The sequence below is a fragment of the Felis catus genome, chromosome F2, assembly GCF_018350175.1.
Source record: "Felis catus isolate Fca126 chromosome F2, F.catus_Fca126_mat1.0, whole genome shotgun sequence".
In the NCBI taxonomy this organism is placed as follows: domain Eukaryota; kingdom Metazoa; phylum Chordata; class Mammalia; order Carnivora; family Felidae; genus Felis; species Felis catus.
The window spans coordinates 66255813-66277100 of record NC_058385.1 but is presented as its reverse complement, the minus strand read 5'-3'; the positions used below and the strand labels follow the sequence as shown (position 1 = coordinate 66277100).

General features: G+C 42.4%; 1 protein-coding gene across 8 annotated transcripts in view; it reads right to left on the bottom strand.

Annotated features, from left to right (window-relative positions):
- The window catches only part of TBC1D31 (TBC1 domain family member 31), a 75656-nt gene extending 61565 nt beyond the window's left edge, over positions 1-14091 (bottom strand). For 3 of the 8 annotated variants that reach the window (XM_045050115.1, XM_045050114.1, XM_045050118.1), the window contains exons 1-4: positions 13756-14091; positions 9467-9613; positions 4775-4890; positions 667-845 (exon numbers count right to left, since the gene is read on the bottom strand). In XM_045050115.1, coding sequence (XP_044906050.1) covers positions 667-845; positions 4775-4890; positions 9467-9613; positions 13756-13832 — 519 coding nt within the window. In that variant the 5' untranslated portion in view covers positions 13833-14091. Of the gene's footprint in view, positions 1-666; positions 846-4774; positions 4891-9466; positions 9614-13755 lie in introns of those variants that run through there. The other 5 variants (XM_045050116.1, XM_045050117.1, XM_019823091.2 and 2 more) reach the window with 3 other exon arrangements.
- Between the last annotated feature and the right edge of the window lie 7197 nt (positions 14092-21288).

The window sequence follows — 21288 nt, the reverse complement described above, 5'->3', positions numbered from 1 at the left end:
CTAATCTACGGTAAAAAAACATTAGAATAGTGCTTACCCGGGAAGGGATATATGGGAACTTTCTGGGATGATGGTAATAATAGGATTGCACAAGTTACAAAGGTATATGTATTTGACAAAACTTAACAAATGAATACAAACATCTGTGCATTTCATTATATGTAAGTTTCACATCAACAGATACTGAGCCATAGTCAATTAAATTCAGTCTTAAGTATTTACAGGCAAATACATTAATGTCTGCAACTCACTTTAAAATGAAAAGCAAGAAAAGAATGAACAGTGGGACAGAAAGATGGATAGAACCTTAATACGGTGTTATAACAACATAATAACGTGATAACAAAAGTACAGTACAGGATAGTATAGGAACACGTTAACAGTAGAATCTACATGGTGTTCGTACATGTATTCACTGTGAAATTCTTACAAATCTGCTCCGTGTTTGAACTTTTTGAAAAACAAAAACCCAGTAAGTTAGAAATTGTAGCCACAAGCAACATCTTTCATCGCATGGGCCACTCTGCTTCACTTGTTGCTGAGTTATAAGAACACGGCTATGTGGGACAAAGTACATCGTTACTCTCACATCATCTATAAATCCTGCTAACCGAGAAACGAGTCAGAGAAGCACAACAGACCAAGATGTGCCCCGCACTCACTGACCTTCTGTATTCCCACAGACTGTAGAATATTCAGCTTTCTTTTTCTCTGAAAGGTGTCCAAGTCCCACAGCTGTGCCGTATCAGAAGAAGTAGTGATGGCATATCTCCCTGATGCGTGCACAGAGATCGAAAATACTGATGATTCGTGTCCTCTCATCCAGCTAACTAGCTCCTTGGTAACTGTGGTAAAAAGTAAAAGAGTCATATAGGGAAAACACTATGTATCATCCAAGGACTGATTCAACTGATAGCTAGGTATTTATACGAGACACCTTCGTTAACACCTACAACAATGGAAGCTGGCCAGTTGGTAAAATGCACAATGGAACAGGTTAGTAACGCGAATGTCATGGACATGTGAGGAGATGAGGCCAAATGAAAAAGAGTTTAAGAACAGCTTTAGGGGCGCCTGGGTGGCGCAGTCGGTTAAGCGTCCGACGTCAGCCAGGTCACGATCTCGCAGTCCGGGAGTTCAAGCCCCGCGTCGGGCTCTGGGCTGATGGCCCGGAGCCTGGAGCCTGCTTCCGATTCTGTGTCTCCCTCTCTCTCTGCCCCTCCCCTGTTCATGCTCTGCCTCTCTCTGTCCCACAAATAAATAAACGTTGAAAAAAAAAATTAAAAAAAAAAAAAAAAAAGAGAACAGCTTTAGATGTGGTGGTAGGGAGTTTGGGCTTTCTCTTGTAATAGTTTTACATAGAAGAGTATCATATCTGTTGTGTATTTCAGAGAGAGCACTCCGAAGATACATGAGGGATACAGTGGAAAGAAGGAAGAGACTAGACAACTAATTTATCTGTTGCTATAATAATCCGAGGAGGCGATAAGGAAGGTCTAAAATACAAATGTGGCAATGGAGAAAGGAAGAAAGTCAAGAGTTATGAAGGAGAAATTCAAAGGGCTTTGTGATCAACTAGATGTATTGAAATAAAAGACGAGTTAAGACTTCAACGGTGCTAGTTTAGTTATATAACTAGATGGCGATACTATTAGCTGATTTAAGAAACACATAAGGAGAAACAGATTTAGCAGTGTGGGAAGAAGAGATCATGAATTTGATTTTTAAAATGGATCCTGAGGTGCGTGTGTGCATGTGAGAGAAGCACAGAAAACAGCCCGGCAGAGAAAATACCGAGAACTTCATTACAATTATCACTGGGTCATAGAATTATAAGTGATTTTTATGTTCTCTTTTACATTTTCCTGTGTTTCCAGGTTTGCTGTGGTGAACATGTTTTACTGTTATGAACAGAATTTTTTCTTTCAGAAAGATGAAACTGAGGAGAATAATCAGAAAGCAAGATGTAAATCTGGGAAGCATTAAGACACAAAGTAGGTCAAAACTGCAAATAGAGGAACAGAGGAACCCTTGGGGAGAGAGCAGTAGTTTCCAAACACCGGTCTGAAGTCTGGCATTAGTTAATGATCAAGTTTTCATTGGTCTTCAGTGAAATGAGAAAAATAAGGACAATGACATGAGTTTTTCATAAAGCTAAACTGAAAGTACTACCTTTTAATCTAGCATTCTATCCTTCTAAGTTTCTTTATGTTAAAAACAATCTCTCGTTTTATGAAATGAAGTTCTATCGTTTTTTCCTATGTCGGTAAAATTAAAAGTTGACAACCCATGTGGGTTGTTGTTCCTCTACTTTCTTTTTAATTGGGTAAAAACTCCCTGAGTCTAGGGACCACTGAAAGAACACAGGAAAGACTACTGAGAAGCAGTCAGAATGGTAGGAGGAAAACCAAGAGAGAGAAGAGTATGAAAACTAAGGTCTTAATGTAAAGCAAAGTGTTAAATGCTACTGAGGGGTAGGGCGAAAAGTATAAAGAGAGCTTAAACAAACAGAGGTCACTGGGGCACCTGGGTGGCTCAGTCAGGTAAGCGTCCAACTCTTGGTTTTGGCTCAGGTCATGATCCCAGAGTCGTGGGATCGAGCCCTATGTCAGGCTCTTTGCTGAGTGTGCAGCCTGCTTGGGATTCTTTCTCTTCCTCTTTTTCTGCCCCTTTCCCACTCGTGCACGCACACACTCTCCCCCTCTCTCAAAATAAAGAAAACATTTAAACAATCAGAGGTTACTAATGGCCTTAGAGAAGTCTCAACAGCGTGGAGTGGGGAAAGCAAAAATCAGAATCCACCAATGGGTGCCGTGAAGAAGCAAGATTTAGCAGCGAAGAGGGAGGTAGCTGGGGAGGTGGAGAAAACATCTTAAAGAAGGGGCTTCATTGGTAGGGGTGGGGCGTTCAACAGAACAGATTGTAAACAGATGGAACTAAGAGAGAAGAAGAGAATGGGTGGAATCCAAGGGAAGCAATCACAGATGAGTATAAACATTTGGTTTTTTAGAACTTCTGTGTGTGGCAGTAGTGTTTTTTTAACACCAAAAATTGGAGACAGTTTAAAGGCCACTGACAGGTAACAGGTTTAATAATTGTGGTGCTGCAAACATCTATAGAGTAGAATATTCTGTACTGATTTTAAAATTCTGTATGAATATTTTTAATGAAGTAAAGGAAATGACTCCACACGACAGTATAGATAGGATCATATATTTGTTAGAACGGAAAAGAGGCATAGGCAGAGAAAACAGACTAGAAAGAGAAGTCCCTGCTGTACAAACACAGACTGTGTCTGGGCATCACTGAAGGACGACTGGTTTGTCTCCGCACATGCACAGTGACAGTGTAGTAGTGATTGAGAGCAGGGACCCTGGAGCTAGGCTTCCAGGTTAGGAATTCTGTCTCCACTGCTTACAAGCCGTGAGAGACCTTGGTTAAGTTACTTCTGTGCCTCAGCTTCCTCATCTGTAAATGGAGTTAACAATATCGATGTCTGTGGGTTTTATGATGATTAAAATTAACACGTATAAAGTCATAGAACAGTACCTGGCAAAGAGTAAACACTATGTAAGTGTTAATTATCGCTGTTATTACTATTGTTATTACTATCTTTTAAAATATTCTATCAATTACTTTATTTACTTTTTTAATGTTTATTTATTTTTGAGAGAGAGCGTGAGTCGGGGAGGGGCAGAGATAAGGGAGTACAAAGGATACAAAGAGGGCTCTGTGCTGACAGTAAAGAGCCCGATCCGGAACTCGAACTCCCGAACCACAAGATCATGACCTGAGCCCAAGTTGGACACTCAACCGAGCCACCCAGGTGTCCTTCTATCAAGAAAAAAAACAATACAGTTGAGATATCTTTTCTCTTAATAAGAGGTTCAGTTTACAGAACTCTAAATGTTCTAAAAATACACAATGTAGTATAAAACACATAGGTTATATTAAGAAAGTTATTATTCTTGTACCTACATAGTAAGGAATTGGGGCTTCAAAGAGAGGTATGGCCTTTGTCTAGGTTCCTGGGAGACAATCTATAAACCCCTAAAATTTCCCCGGTGATAGGGTGTCTCTGTTATTCACGGCAGGTCCCTCAGATAACACCCGATGGCTTATCTAAGAAGAGAACCTCAGAGACTGGGCTGGCCACTCGGGAAAGATCAATCATGTGAGTGACTAGAAGGTTAGGGCGTTCAGCCACGTGATATCCGCCCAACCTCCGGAGAGAGGAGGAAGGCTGGAAATCTGAGCTCAAACAGGTGGGCAATAACCCAATCGGTCATAAATCTGTGTAATGGAGCCTCAATAAAAGTCCTGGACATCAAAGCTTAGGTATATGTTTGGTTTGGCAATACTCAGTGTGGAGGGCCACATATTGATGCTGGGAGGGGACTATGTCCCTAGGGATAACCGCAGCTTCTCCTTTGGGAGCCTCCCACTTTCTACCCTGTGTGTCCTACTTTGGCTGGTTCTAATTTATATCCTTCCGCTGCATTAAACTATTATCATAAGTGGAGTGTGTTCCTGAGTTCTGTTGAGTCATTCTAGTGAATATCAAACCCAAAGGTGGCTGTGGGGAACCCTGAATTTGTAGCCAGCTGATCTGACGTGAGGGTGGTCCCGGGACCCCCAAACTTGTTGCTAATGTCTGAAGTGAGTGCTGTCTTGTGGGGACTACCCCCTCAGATGATACAGATTGGCAAATTCCTTGCAGTGCATCAGTCTAAATTCTACTCATATGCAGAAGATAAACAGGAGGATTTCTTACCTGAATCGAAACATTTAATAGAGTAATCAGCTAACGCCACAAGGAACTCAGACTTCCTACGGAGATTAAAGGCCAGAGCTGTGCAAGCTTGTGCCGTTCGCTGAACAAGATTAAACCTATTAAGAGATTACTGCATTAGTATCAGAAATTCCTCCAACAATCATAAATTTTACGCTGGAGGAGTCCTTAGAGATGAAGAAAATGAAATGCAGAAAAATGAATGCCCATTGTGGTAGGCCAAAAATAGATTATGAAGAGTGCTGTATGCATGTAAAGGAATCCGGATTTTACTTACCAGGTTTTAAGCATAGCAGAATTATGACGAGATACGTCTTTTAGGAAGAGGATTCTGGCAGCAATGGCAAATGGATAGAGGGACAAGAAGAGACCATGAAGAAAGTTACTAAGGAGGCGCCTGGGTGGCTCAGTCGGTTGAACGTTGGACTCTTGGTTTCAGACCGTGATCTCACAGCTCGTGAGTTCAAGCCCCAACTGACAGTGTGCAGCCTGCTCGGGATTGTCTCTCCCTCTCTCTGCCCCTCTTGCATACTCTCTCTCTCCAAATAAAGAAATAAACTTTACAATAGAATAAAACAAAAACAAAAAAGAAGGAAGCCACTACAGAGCATCTCAATCAGAGTTACGGGTATAAATGGAAAGGACAAACAGGACAAGTGTCAGGAGTTAAGCGGGAGAGAGGCTTGGTGATGCAGCAAACTTGAGGTGAAGAGGGAGGAATCAGGAATTCCTCACGTGCAAAATGAGGGTGGGAAAAGAGATCTCATAAGCTTGTTGTGATGATTAAGTGAGAGAATGTGTTGATTGAATGAAATAACATATGCTAAGTGCTTAGCAGAGTACTTGGCACATAGCTAGAGTTTAATTTACTAAAATAATCAAGTTTTCAAGATTGGGCAAAAGAGGGACAAGTCTGGGGGTAGGAAATAGGCCTGGTTTTAAATATGTCGAGTTTAAGGCCTTTGCAAAACATTTGGAGCTGTGCTGTCCAAGAAATGTAATGCAGGCCATTTAGGTGTAACTTAGAATGCTCTAGGAGCCACAGTGAAAAAGGTGGAAAAAGGTAAAGTTAATCTTCATAACATATTTTATTTAATTAATATATAATTATCATTTCAACATTTAATCAATAAAAATTATTGAGATATTTTACGTTATTTCTTTCATACTAACAACACATCTCAATTTGAACTGGCCAGTTTTCTTTTATCTTTTTAATGTTTATTTAGTTATTTTGAGAGAGAGGCAGGGGTGAGGGGCAGAGAAAGAGAGGGGGAGAGAGAATTACAAGCAGGCTCCCTGATGTCCGCGCAGAGCCTGACACAGGGCTCGATCTCACGAACCGTGAGATCGTGAATTGAGCCTAAATCAAGAGTCGGACGCTTAACTGACCGAGCCACCCAAGTGCCCCCGGAGTAGCCACCTTTCAAGGGCTCCAGGGCTCGATGCAGCTCGTGGCTCCTGCACGCGACAGCCTAATACAGAAGACATCCAGCAGGTAGTAGAAGCAGATCTGGGTTAACAGTATTTGCAGAGCAGCTGAAAGCTTAGGCCTGCTGCTGATGAGATTATGAATGAGAATATGGGGACCATGGAAGGGAGCAGCTCAAGGACAGATGCCTGCGCAGCACAATTAAGGGGTAGGCACTGGCAGAAGAGTCAGCAAAACCAGCGGAAAAATGATCAGACGAGTAGAAAAATCAGGAAAGAGCTGTACCTTGAAGCAAAAGAAAAAAATTCCAGGGAGGAGGGGAAAATGAGTATTTAGTAAGATGAGAGGGGCGCCTGGCTGGTGACTCTTGATCTCAGGGTCATGAGTTTGAGCCCCATGCTGGGCGTAGAAATTACTTAAAAATAAAGTCTTAAAAAAAAAAAAAAGTACATAGTATGATGAAAATTGAAAAGAGACCAGTAGATTAGGCAAGTAAGATTTCTGAGGGAACCCCACGTAGCGGGTGTTAGAATCAGACAAGCCCGATTTCAAGTCTCAGTTCTACCACTTAACCTCTCTGCTCTACAGATGGAGAGAAAAGGGACAGTGAACAAAATAAAAGAGAGGAACACTCATGGTGCAAAGTCTCAGGGGCGGCTATAGAAGATCAAGATTAGCACTGGAAGAAGTTAGGATCACTTATTTTTATGAATAAACTGACAAAGAGATATGGATGGTTATATATCTGAGGCTGCTCTGGGGAGGAGGAAAGGAAGCTTAAAAGTGTCTGTTTTCTAATGAGTAGGAGGCCACGTAGTTAAGTAAGAGTGGGGTCAAACACAAGGAGACAAGGAAGCAGGCAAAGGTTTGGAATGCTGGAGGAGAGTGGGAGAAGTAATAACTATTGATGAGCAAATGAAATGAAAGCATCATTAACATTGAAGTCCGTTATTCTGTAACGGCATCAATCAACAGTTATTTTTGTTTTCTTTAACAGTGGGAGCAAAGAAGAGACAGTTGTATTGATTTAAGATTGAGAATTGGCAGGGTAGGTAGGTTAGGCAAGAGTAAAGGGTGAGAGAATTATGACTTTTTTGGTAAAGAGCAGGAACAATGATTAACAGATTTCTACCTGATAAATCACAGATAAATTAATTATATAAGACCTCTTCCTTTCCTGAACGATTTGAGAGTAAGTTACCATGATCATGTTTCCTACAAACAAGGAAATTCTCCCATATAATCACAATACAACTGTACGAAAATTACATTTATATGTTACCACCACCCAATCCTCAGACCCCATTCAATTTTGCCAGTTGTCCCCAGTAATGTCCTTAACAGCAAAAGGATCAGTCCAGATTCATGCCTTTACTTTTCACGTCTCTAGTCTCTCCCAGACTGGAACAATCTTCTGGTCTTTCTACAACTTTCATGACCTTGACCCTTGGGAAGATTATAGGCCATCTTGTTACACACTCCCTTAATTTAGCTTTGTCTGATTCCACTGATTAGATGCAGGTTACACTTCTTTGGCAGGAATACCGTAGAAGAGAGACTGTTGTTTTCCCTGCGCCCCATCAGTGATTGGTCCCTCCACTCATTGACTTTAATCATTTGATACTAGTGTGGTGTTTGCTAGACTTCTTCAGTGCAAAATTAATCTTTTTCTCCTCTATAATTAGTAAGCATTTTGTGGGGAGGTGCTTTGTGACTATGTGAATATCCCTTCTCATGAAATGGTTTATTGATTACAGCATGAATTTATACATTTCTATTTTACTCAATGGGTTATGACCCATTACTATCATTTTTTTATTTTGATACTCAAAGTGTCTCCAATATGGAAAGACGGAGCTCTTTTAAGCTGACATTTATATCCTTTTGATACTTTTTCTTTAAATAATTCCTTCTTTCTGGCTACATAACGTTCCAGGCTCACCTTGTACTTTCCCTGCCTCCATCCTGAAACTGGCCATTTCTGCAAGGATCCAATTACTTTGAGCAGAATGTGATATTTAGAAAACAAATGGGCACTGGGTACATTCATTGCTACCAGGGTGCTGTTGCTCCCAGGTCCTATGAGCAGGCAAAGCTAGGAAAGAGCTATAATCCATTCACTCTTGGGGTGCTGAGTGGCTCAGTCAGTTAAGCATCTGACTCTTGATTTTGGCTCAGGTCATGATCTCATGGTCCTGGGATCAAGCCCCTCATCCGGCTCCATGCTCAGCATGAATTCTCTCTCTCGCTCGCTCTATAGGCCCCTCTCCCATCTCTCAAAAAACATATTAAAGAAATAATAATAATTCAGGGGCGCCTGGGTGGCTCAGTCAGTTAAGTGTCCAATTCTTGCTTTTGTCTCTGGTCACAATCTCACAGTTTGTAAGCTCAAGTCCCAGGTCAGGTTCTGTGCTGACAGCATGGAGCCTGCTTGGGATTCTCCCTCTCCTCTCTATGCCCCTCCCTCACACACATCCCTCCCCTCAAAAATAGAAAATTCGTTCACTCTCTCATATACATTTCTATTTATTTCTATGTCTATATATTCAAAACCAGCAGTACAGACAGATATAACCAATATCAATCCAGTGCCACAGCGTTCATTCTAGTTTTCTACTTTTCCATATTTGTAACTCCCCTTTCTGATTGTTAGAAACCTGGCCCCATTATCCTCAACATATTTACTCACTCCGTCAAAGCCCTCTGCCTTGCCCATGATTGCCCCAACCCCCATGCAGGTACCTTCTGACTCTGGCCAGGCAGACAGGTCTCCCTCCCACCCACCCCCCTTGCAGGGATGACTCCCTCGATCAATCGCACCTCACTGCTTCTGTACTAAATTGTTCAGCAAAGGAAGAGGAGGCAGAAGAGTGAGGAACAATTCTTTAAAACTGCTACATGTGTAAACTGTGACAATAACGTACAAAGTAAAGTTCTTTCTAAATTGCCCGATAAAGTGCCAGATGTTGAGAAGTTAGCAACAGTAAATTTTTAAACTTAAGGAAAAACAGGCTACTAGAGATACTGTTCCAACCGGAACTTTAATTCTGTAAAAAAAAATCTAAACATATTTCCCATGCCTTCCCACTTTCTCCTGTCAGCACTTGTGACAGTGTTTTACAAGTTACCTGAAATACAGTCAGAACTTAATGAATCTTGCTGAATGAATAATTAATCGCAGGTACTAAAACTGGCAGTGAATAACTTGTTAAATAAAGTATATATCAAAAGTATCTGCTCACCTGTTTCCATACAAGTCAAAAACATAGATATTTCCTTGATGGTCCCCGGCAATTAAGCAATCACCTGAGCTATCAAAAGCCACGTTCAAAAATCGCAAGACTTGGGGAAGGTAATGAGAAGAGCTGTGAATGATGTTCACCATAATTCTGTCGAAAACAAACAGACATTTCATTCTATGTCAAGCGTTACTTGCTACTATGAAAAATACGGGTTTTAGAATATACTTCACCGACTTTGAAGTTTCCTGCCTACCCGCTCTTCCCTCTCCTCCCGCTGCTCTCCTAGAAGCAATCCGACAGTGATTTCTAAAAGCAGTTCAGAAAGTTATTTGTTATCAAAATGGCTGCTGTTCATATATTCATCAAGTACTTGGAAACTCACTATGTGTCAGACATTGAACAAGCCGGGACCTAAAAGTAGTTGATGGACATGGGCCCTGCCCTCATGGAGCTTTTGGTTTAGAAGTAAAAAAAAATTCAGGGGCGCCTGGGTGGCTCAGTCAGTTCAGCGTTCGACTGCGGTTCAGGTCATGATCTCACGGTTCACGGGTTCAAACTCTGTGCTGACAGCTCACAGCCTGGAGCCTGCTTCAGATTTTGTGTCTCCCTCTCCCTCTACCCTTCCCCTGCTTGTGCTCTGTCTCTCTGCCTCTCAAAAATGAATAAATGTTAAATTAAAAAAAGATTTTTTAGGGGCACCTGGGTGGCTCAGTCGGTTAAGCGGCCGACTTCAGCTAAGGTCATGATCTCTCGGTCCGTGAGTTCGAGCCCCGCGTCGGGCTCTATGCTGACAGCTCGGAGCCTGGAGCCTGTTTTGGATTCTGTGTCTCCCTCTCTCTGGCCCTCCCCCGTTCATGCTCTGTCTCTCTCTGTCTCAAAAAAAATTTTTTTTTAAATAAGCACACTTATGAACAGATTCATAAATCGTGATTAACTGACAGAATAACAAGATATAAGACAATGTATTTTTGATTGAATAGTCAATTGTTACATTAAGCAATAAACACATGTAATGCAATCATGTAATTAGCGAAAAGTAGTTTCATATAAATCACAAGCTACCACATGTAAGAAAAATTTCAGTATCTTAAAGATATCTTAATGAGATTGTTTCTGTACTATAAAGTGAAGTGTTCCAAAGTGAACTAAGCATAAATGAGTTTTATTTTCAGCTATATTTGTTTATTTTTGAGACAGAGAGAGACAGAACATGAACAGGGGAGGGTCAGAGAGAGAGGGAGACACTCAGGGGCACTCCTCCATCTGTGTGCTTCCTTGTAAAATCTAATTTTAGCAAGAATCCTGCTCAGCCCATTTAATTAGAACCCCTGGGCGCGCCTGGGTGGCTTAGTCAGTTAAGCGACCAACTTCAGCTCAGGTCATGATCTCACGGTTTGTTGAGTTCGAGCCCTGCGTTGGGGTCTGTGCTGACAGCTCAGAGCCTGGAGCCTGCTTTACATTCTGTGTCTCCCTCTCTCTCTCTCTGCCCCTCTCCCACTTGTACTCTCTGTCAAAAATAAATAAAATGTAAAAAAAAAAAAAAAATTAGAACCCCTGACCCTTTGGGGTGCTTGGGTGGTTCAGTGGTTGGGCATCTGACTGGATTTCAGCCCAGGTCACAATCTTGTGGTTCATGGATTTGAGCTCATCAAGGCTCTGTGCTGATAGTGCAGAGCATGCTTGGGATTCTCTCTCCCCCTCTCTCTGCCCCTTCCCTGCTTACATTCTCTGTTAAAGTAAAATAAAATAACCCCTGACCCTCAAAACCTGATCATCCTTGATAACTGATCAATCTGATCACCCTGGCCTATCTTCATCAAGAATCTCCTTAGAGGCTGGTTTAGGCAGAAACCCATTATCCTAGATGTTTCATCTTAGTAATTTTCTACCCACTGACTCCCACCCTGCTCCTTGGCTGTACATTCTCACTTGCCCAGGCTGTATTCAGAGCTGAGACCATTTCTATACTGAGGTCTCCTCTCTTCTATTGCAATAGTTCCTGAATAAAATCTGTTTTTACCACTTTAACTACTGTCCAGATTTGGTTTTCCTTTGACATCCCCAAAGGGGAGAGGGGGAGAATAAATGTGTAATAACATGAAAATGTTCCCCAGCAATTAAAATCAGACAGAGCCAACGACTTTTCCCTCCACTCTTTTTTCTGTAACATTTTATTATGGGTTGGGATCACAAAATTACAGGATCATTGTTCAAAATAAGGAAGGTAAAGAAAAACACTAATAAATAAATCTGATTATAACCCTACCACCTAGATATAATCATCATTAATAGCAACATTCTGCCCTTTTGGTTTTTCATATAACTCAAGCATTTATTTTGGAACAACTGCCTTTCAATTGCTCATAGGTTGCCTGACAGGTTCTCAGTCCTTAAACATAATTAAAAAATCAAATATTTACCAAACACCAAGATGCTTGAGATACTATTTTAAAGTCTTTATAATGTGCTAAGACAACCCTGTCTGGTAGGCATTATTAGCTTCACTTAAAGTCTTAGTGATTAACCTGCCCAAGGTCACAGAGTTAGTAAACGGACATTTACTTCAACTAAAGTCCATCTGACTCCACGCGATAACAATGAGCTTTAATGAACAAAAAGAAAGCTACATTTTCATGGAAGCAGCAAATAACATTTGCATAAAACTTGTTTCTTTTCTGTTTTTGAATCTTGCATGCATATCCAGATATTTTTTTAACAGCAAGAAATAGAATTACTGTGGGCTGGCAATAACTTTCAGACCATTTAGAAAATATCAGAAGAAGGGGAGTATTTATACAAACTCCAAGTTTGGAAATGAAAATCCCTGCTGAAGAATCCCTACTCTAAACAAAAATTTTTATTCAATTTTTATTCAGAGTTGATGGGAAAGCAGCATTGCTAGGAGGCTGACAGCAATTGGAAACCAAACAAGCAGCCAGTGGGACGTCCAGCACCAGGCTTTGAGCAAACATAGCTGGCACTTAAAGCCTGTTGATTTGCTGAGGAGCAACCAAAGGGTCGACAGCAAAGTTACTAGAACAAGAAACATGAATCCAAGTGATGCAGTAAAGGCTATGAAATTCCGGGAAATTAAAAGCAGTAAGATCAATCTGTGTGCCACCATTGGAACCAAGATGGCACCACTTGGGGCAAAGGTTTCCATTAAAGTCACACCGGAGTGGCTAAGACTCAAACAGTTTAAGTATCTGGGACCAAAATGAAAAGAAAAGCTGAGGAGGGAGGGAAAAACAGGCAGAGCAGAGGATTTTTAGGGCAGTGAAAATACTTTCTGTGATTCTATAATGGTAGAGACAGGTCCCTGTACAGTTGCCCAAACCCATAGAAATACAACACCAGGAGTGAATCCTAGCATAAACTGTGGCCTTTGGGTGATAATGATGTGTCAACCTAGGTTCATCCACTGCAACATATATATGTCTCTGATGGGGGATATGGATAAATGGGGGAGGACTATGCATGTGTGAGTGCAGAGGGTATATAGGAAATCTGTCCCTTCCTCTCAATTTGGCTGTGAACCTAAAACTGTCCTAAGAAAATGAAAGTCTATTAAAAAACAAACAAAAACCCAGCAGCAGGGCTGGCCGTACTAGGAGGCCACCTTGCACTGGTAGTTTGTAACCCCCCTGTCATCCCTGCCATACGCACTAACGTGTAAGCTCCAGAAAACCGGAAGTTTGTTTTGTTCCCATGCCGTCCCCCAGAGCTTCCAAGCTTGGGAGAGAGTTGGTGCTCAACAAATAGCTGATGGATGCATGCCTGTCTGAATACATACAATGATACAAGATGGGTAACTTGGGGCACTTGGAAGGGGTCGAAGTGCACTGTTCCCCTTCCCCTGCATCATTCCTCGTGAGTTCTTTTCCAACTGCAATAGTTAACAAATATTTACTGAGCATCTACTGCGCGCCGGGAATACTACAGGGCTATTATGGTAATTAGGCAGAGTCCTGGCTCAAAGTCTCGCCCACATCACCAACCACCTGCCTCCTGCCCCACGCTAATCCTGTCCAGACCCCCGCCCCCAGGACCGGGAAGAGATCTCTGACGAGACCTCGGCTTCCGGGGCACAGCGAGACTCAAGCTACCAGCCTTTCAACAGATCACCCAGGCCAGGGATCTGGGGCAGGGTCAGAGGCAGAACCCGCCCTTCTACCCGGCGCCATACACCCCTTCCGAAGACCATCCCCAACAGCTCCTCCAACGCCTCTCCAAGGACGCGGACCCGCCCCTCGCGGCCTCCAGGCCCCTCCGCAGCCCATCGCCTTTACCCGTCCCGAGCGGCCGGGGAGGGCTTGCGGTGCCACAACTTGCCGCTCTCCTTGTTGCCCAGGTCTGTGCTCTGCATGGCGAAGCCCCCCGCGGCCGCCGCCGCCCGCCCGATACACAACCGACCCGGCGCCTTCCCAGCAGGCCCCGCGCTCCCGGCCCGGGAAATTTGAGCTCGGGCCCTGGCGTCCTGGATCCCCGCCACCCGACCAACCGAGCGCTAAACGCCGCCCTTTTTATTCCCAGCCAATATGGAGGCGCGTTTCCTCCCAACTCCGCCCAAGCGACCCCTGCCGCTCTGGACGATGGAACCGGCCAACGACCTCCTCTTAGATTCCACCCCTTTTAGAGGTTCATCCCACCAGCCCCGGGGCCCAAAGCCTTCTGGGAATTGTAGTTTTCTGCGTGTGGAACCGGGGTATCAGCGATCGGCTTGAGAACTCTGCACTCCGAGGGTGCCGTGGGGTTTTAGGCTCCCGGTGGAAGCAATAAAAATGGTTTTCTCCTGTGGTCTGTACATTCCTTTCTACACTGCGTTTAGGGATTAAGGGGTTGTAGAGACAGCTAAAGAGAAGGATCCAAATACATTGAGACTTGAAGTGTTTCTCTTATAGAGTGTTCCTTTGAAAAGAACCTCTATAGTGTACGTTCTTGGCCTTTTCACCATCGTCGTGATTAGTTTTTCAATTCCGTAATCTAACAAGGTGCACCAGTATCATGGAATCTAGCCCACCAGTCACGGACCAGAAAAGCGATGTCATCAACAATCAGCTGCATTGACGCCAGAGTTCTTTTTTGTAAAAACTCAGCATTTCTGGGGCGCCTGGGTGGCTCAGTCGGTTAAGAGACCTACTTCGGCTCAGGTCATGATCTCACAGTCCGTGAGTTCGAGCCCCGCGTCGGGCTCTGTGCTGACAGCTCAGAGACTGGAGCCTGCTTCAGATTCTGTGTCTCCCTCTCTCTGACCCTCCCTCATTCATGGTCTGTCTCTCTCTGTCTCAAAAATAAACTTTAAAAAAAAAAAAACAACAACTCAGCACTTCTATCTTGCCTGCGAGGTATCAAGCATTCTTCTAAGTGCTCATTTAATCCTCATAGCAAACCTACAATGCTGGTAGTACTATTCCCATTTTTTTGTGCTCTGTGAGTTAATGTATTGGTTTTCTGAGGCTGCAGTAATAAATTACCACAAATTGATTAAAAAATAAAAAAAAAAAAAAGGTACTCTCATGGTTCTGGAGGCCACAGTCAGAAATCAAGGTGTAGGCAGAGCGCTCAATCCAGCGGATCCAGGGAAGATTCCATTCCCTGCCTTTTCCAGCTACTGGTTTCCTTGACTTGGGACCACATCGTTCCATTTCATCCCTCCATTCTCTGCCTCCATTTTCACATTGTCTTATCTTTTCCCCCTCAGTCTCCAATCTCTCTTGCTTTTCTCTTATAAGAACACCTGTCATTGGATTTAGGGCCCACCCAGGTAATCCAGGATGATTTCCTCATTCCAAGATCCTTAATTTTACCTACAGAGACTGTTTTCCCAAATAAGGTAACATTCACATTTTCTGGGGATTAGGTCATGGATATGTATTTTGGGGGCCCACTGTTCAAACCTACTACAGGTAGGTGCTTCTTGTATCTCTGTTTTGCAGACAAGGAAATTGAGTTCATAGGAGAGCCAGGATTAGATTTTTAGTCTTTTCATTCTTGGTCCCATGTTCTTCTACAACAGAAAAATAAATTTTTACAAAATTATATGACCATCATATTTGAAAAGCTCAAACTTACCAGAAAAGCAAAACTCTCACAAAAATTTTCCAATGCAGATTTTAAAACTTTTTGTGTTGTTACCAAAGGTGGCTCTGAGAGACCACACAACTTAAAAAATTTTTTTTGTTAATGTTTATTTATTTTTGATAGACACACACACACACACACACACACACACACACACACACAGCATGAGTTGGGGAGAGGCAGACAGAGACAGAGACACAGAATACAAAGCAGGCTCCAGGCTCTGAGCTGTCAGCACAGAGCCTGACCCAGGGCTTGAACTCACAAACCATGAGATCATGACCTGAGCTGAAGTGGGTTGCTTAAGCGACTGAGCCACCCACATGCCCTAAGACCATACAACTTTTAATAACCTTTTGCAGAAGAGACAATCACATTCCTCATTTTTATTTATTGGATTTGAGATGATAATAAGTTATGTGTATGAATGTTTGCATTATTATTCAAGAAACTTAGGGTGCTAAACTTATGGGTGCTTAACTTGAAATAAAGGTTTTTTTTCTATCCCATGCAGGTAGCCAAGCAACATTTTTATCAGTAGCAGAGACAAATGTGCTGAATGATTTCCTGAACTACTTTGGTTTAACCTGTCTGCAGTCACAGCCCATATCGGCTGTCACAGCCCATGCGACCATCCTACTCAATTTCAGGTATGTGACAAAGAGGTTTCTATATTACAGATCTTCTGGACTCCCAGAAGATTTGATTGTCTTTGCACTTGTCTTTGGATTTAGTTGAACCAAATCTGAAGGTCAGGCTGGCAACTGAAGAAACATGCACCCATAGCTGCCAACCTTCTACTTACTGTAATTTCCCAATGTTTATAACCCAAGTTGGTAGACCATTTGGTAGTTCCTTCCTGAATCATTACTCAGTCAATAACTGATGCATCTATACATATATTTTTCATCTAAATTGAGGTGTAATTGACATTTAATAAACTGTACATATTTAAGTTGTATAATTTTATGATTTGACATAAATAGACTCCTATGAAACCATCATCATAATCAAGATAATGAACATAGCCATCACCCCCCCCCCCAAAGTTTCCCCTTGCCTGTTTGGAATTCAATTTCTTTTTATCCCCACCCACCTTGCCTACAGGCAACCACTGATCTGCTTTCTGTATCTTAGTTAATATTTTCTAGAAATTGATGTAAATAGGTCCTAAACTATGTACTCCTTTATTTTTCTTTTGGCCTGGCTTCTTTCAATTAGCATAATTATTTTGAGAATCAACTATGTTGTTGGGTATATCAACAGTTCGTATGTTTTTATCATTGGTAGTCTATGGTATTGATATACCACAATTAATGTATCCAGTCACCTTTGATGAACATTTGGATTGTTTCCAGTTTGGGGCTATTACAAAGACAGCTGTTATGAACATTCCTGTACAAGTCTTTGTGTAAACATATGTTCTCAGTTCTGTTGGGTAAATTCTTAGAAGTGGAATGACTGGGCCATATGGTAGGTGTAGGCTTAACTTTTTAAGAAAGCATCAAATGTTTTCAGAGTAGTTGTGCCATTTTACATCCCCACCAACAATGTAGGATAGTTCCAGGTGTTCCACATCTATGATGAGTCTTTGTGATTACAGCCGTACTAGGAGTATTGTGGTACCCTCCTGGTGATTTCAATTTCCCTTTCTGGAATGACAAATGATATGTCCAGCATCTTTTCTTGTGATTATTTGCCTTCTGCATATATCTTTGGTGAAGTATATGTTCAAATATTTTTATCCATTGTTTAACTGGTCTTTTTTTTTATTGAGTTTTGAGAGTTCTTTACATATTGTGGATACAAGCCGTTTATCATACATGCACTTTGCATATATTTTCTCCCAGTTTGTGGCTTGTTTTTTCATTCTCTTAACAATGTCTTTCAATGAGTAGATGATGTTAGTGTTCAAGATCAACCCAGCAGTGTTTTGGAGTTTTGGGGGTGATATCTAAGAAATCTTTACCTAACTGAAGGTCACAAAGGTTTCCTCCTGTTTTCTTCTTTGTATGTATTTCAACTACATTCTCAAAGGAATGGAAAGTTGTGCATGTCCAAGGGATTTTTGGGTTTTGCTTTACAAAGCCCTTCCTCTTTGTCCTCTTGCCTATCCCACTTCCATTGTTGAAGGAAGCCTTCTTTTTTGCTGTAATAATATATAATCTAGAAAGAGAAGAACTTCCATTGTGTCTACTTTTTTTTTTTAAGTTTATTTATTTATTTGGAGAGAGACAGAGACAGCGTGAGCAGGGGAGGGGCAGAGACAAGGGGAGGATTCCAAGGAGGCTCTGAGCATGGTAAGCACAGAGTCTGATGCGGGGCTCAAATCCATGAAACTGTGGGATCATGACCTGAGCCGAGATCAAGAGTTGGACACTCAACCAAGCCACCCAGGCGCCCTCACTTCATCTGCCTTGCTAGAGGGAATTTAGTGGACATTTGGAATGCTCAATATCTGAAAACCTTTTCTGTTTGGGAAAAATCCCAAGATATTTAGAAGGTGAGGGGCAGCTATTCTCTTTCCCAATTTCTTGGCAACCAGTTCTCTAATATGCCCAAACCTAAGCCAGTCAAGGAGTGAGCAAGCAAATCAAACCAGGATGATAACCAAGAACAACTGAAAATACAATTCAAACATTTATTGCAATTTCTCAAAGAGCACCAAGTAGAAAGCAATAGATAACCTTTAGCAAAGTTCTTCAAATACTCTTTCTCACCTCACTCAGTTAGGTTAGATTAAGTTATGCCACAGTAGCTAGCCACTCCAAAAGTCAGTGGCTTAAAACAACTCAGTGGTGTGTTTAGCTCATATTGTCTCTAAGGGAGCTAGGCCGACGGAGTAGCCACCATTACAAAAGTTTAGGTTGCTGTCCAGAGGGTGGAAAGAGTGTTCTAGAGGGTCTCATACCACCAATTGAATGCTCTAGCCCAGAAATGTCACTATAACCTTTACTCTCAACTCACTACCAGAACTGTGGTTCCATCCAAACACAAGGGGCCAGAAGTGCAATCCTATTACGTTAGTTATCTGTAGCTGCAACGATGCTGTGAAAAAGCAACCACCAAAACTCGGTGGCATGCAACAATAAACATTTACTGCTCACTCATCTGGGATCGGCCAGGCTGTTAACTGCAGTATAAAGTTAACTAATAGAGTTAGTTAATGGTTCAGAACCATTGGTGTGGTTCTGAATTCTTGCAAAAGACCTATTGCATGCACCAGAAAATAATTTATTGCTAGCTTGGGTTAAAAAACTCTGGGAACTGGGGCGCCTGGGTGGCTCAGTCGGTTAAGCGTCCGACTTCAGCTCAGGTCACGTTCTCGCCGTCCCTGAGTTCGAGCCCTGCGTCGGGCTCTGGGCTAATGGCTCAGAGCCTGGAGCCTGCTTCCGATTCTGTGTCTCCCTCTCTCTCTGTCCCTCCCCCGTTCATGCTCTGTCTCTCTCTGTCTCAAAAATAAAACAAAAACATTAAAAAAAAAAACAAAACTCTGGGAACTATTATAACAAGATTCTGTTTTATCTCCTTGGAAAAAGGGTTTATTTGCACATTAAAAGGAGTGTTGGTAAACAAAGATGTTGACAGCACTTAAAAAACAATAAAGCACTGAGTGGGGTTGGGGAAGGGTACCGTAAGACTGTAGACATGGATATCCGTGTCTATCCAGCACTGTCCCTACCCCTGTCCCCCACCGCCTCCAAGCTCCTCAAATGCAGTTTGACACACACTTCTGAGAAATGCTTCTAGCCCACCCCTCACTGGTCAAATGATTGGCTCAGGGGTGGGGCCTGACTCAGCTGAGCCAACCAGAGCCCTTTTGGGGGGGTTTTAAAGTTGAGACCAAGGCCAGCAAGTTTCCTCCCTCTCTGGTAGACTGGGAGCTGCCAGAGACAGTACCTCCAACTTTGTGGTGAGAGCCAGTCTGAGAGAGGGTAGCTAAAACTCAAAAAAAAAAGGGGGGGGGGCAAGAAAACCAGAAATAGTAAAAGAACATTCTGGCAGCATTTATGTCCCTTGTTCTAACTGTCCCAGAAGCTAATCTGGACTCCTGTCCTTCCTATACTCTGGTTATTTGAGCAAAAACATTGCCTTCTATTTTCTAAAGTAGAGGTAATTGGAAGAAAAACAAGTCAGGGAAGGCTTCAGGAGGTGGTGATACTTGAGCTGACTCTGGGAGGATAAATAGGGGTTATAAGGCAGAGAAGTTAGGGAAGGAAACAGCATCTGCAGAAAGGCAGGGGCATTTGTGAAACAACATGGAACCTTCTAGAAACTAGAAATGCTGAGTGCAATCAAAGCACAGATGCACAAGGAGTTATTATGCATGTAACATGCTTAGCACCTACAAAGCTCTCAATAACAATAGCAATAACTATTATTATTATTATAATTATTATTATTATTGTGGGGGTGAGAGGCAGAAGACTGAGACACATGTAAAACTAAGAATATAAAAGTCCCATATTTCCATTCTAAGGAGGTTGGATCTTATTTTAAAAGGTTCTAGGGAAACTGGTGGTTTCTAGACATATCCCTCTGTAGTAGAAAGATCATTTAAGAGTTTAAAGCTTGAGGGGCACCTGGGTGGCTTAGTCTGTTAAGCATCTTACTTTGGCTCAGGTCATGATCTCGCAGTTCATGTATTCAAACCCCACATTGGGCTCTGTGCTGACAGCTCAGAGCCTGGAGCCTGCTTCAGATTCTGTGATTCCCTTTCTCTCTGTCCCTCCCCCACTCACACTGTTTCTTTCTCTCTCTCTCTCTCTCTCTCTCTCTCTCTCTCTCTCAAAAATAAATAAACATAAAAAAAAAAAGAATTTGAAGCTTGAGGCAGAAGGAGGGTGAGACAAAAGCGATGAAGGGTTGACCAAGGCAGCCACCATAAAAGGAATCAAAGCAGGCAATAGTTAAATGACAAGGGTACATTGACATATTGTGTGGGTAAGCTGACACTGCAAAGAAAGAGTTCTGTTTCATCGGTAACACAGGGATGCGTGTCATACTGCTAACTGATGCAAACCCAGGCAATGTTTTCCATTTCGCAGATGGCTCAGCTGTTTGGCGTGGTAGGAATGGGGGGTGGGGGCGGGCAGTAAGGCAAAAGCCATAACAGGTTAGCTACGACATGGTGCACCTGCCCCACCCTTTTAACATGACTCAGAACAGAAGAAGAAAATCAAAGAGACATGCTCCAAGTTGCTTAAATAAATATTCATGTCTAGGTGTCCTCATAAAACATACATGAAAGCAACCAAGGGCAGTGTTTCATGTGTAATCAAAAGGATTTGACAACTACAGCTGCAATTGTATAGTATCAAAGCGTTGGGGGGGGGGGTGTGTTGTTGATTTTGACAGGCAGCAAGATCATTCCCACGTACGATGAGAAACTGCTGCCATAGACTGTGGCTTTTTTAAAAGACCTCCTGCAAGCCAAAGGAAGGAGGAGACCATAACTTGACAGAATGGGCAGTGGCTGCAAGTTCCCAGTCTTTGCAGCCTTTCCACGTGGCCAGGAGAGGAGGAGCGTGTGGAAATCTCGGCCCCCATCATGTCCACAACTGTCCTAAGAAGGACAGCCTATAGCTACCTCTGTCTTAGCGACAACTGCATGATATCCCATCTTATGGACGTGTGGTGTGGCATGAGTTTATAATCCCTCTGTTGTTGACAGATGGGTTTAAAAAATTATTTGCAAACTTGATGCTAGAGAAATTAATACCTCAGCGTACTATTGCAAA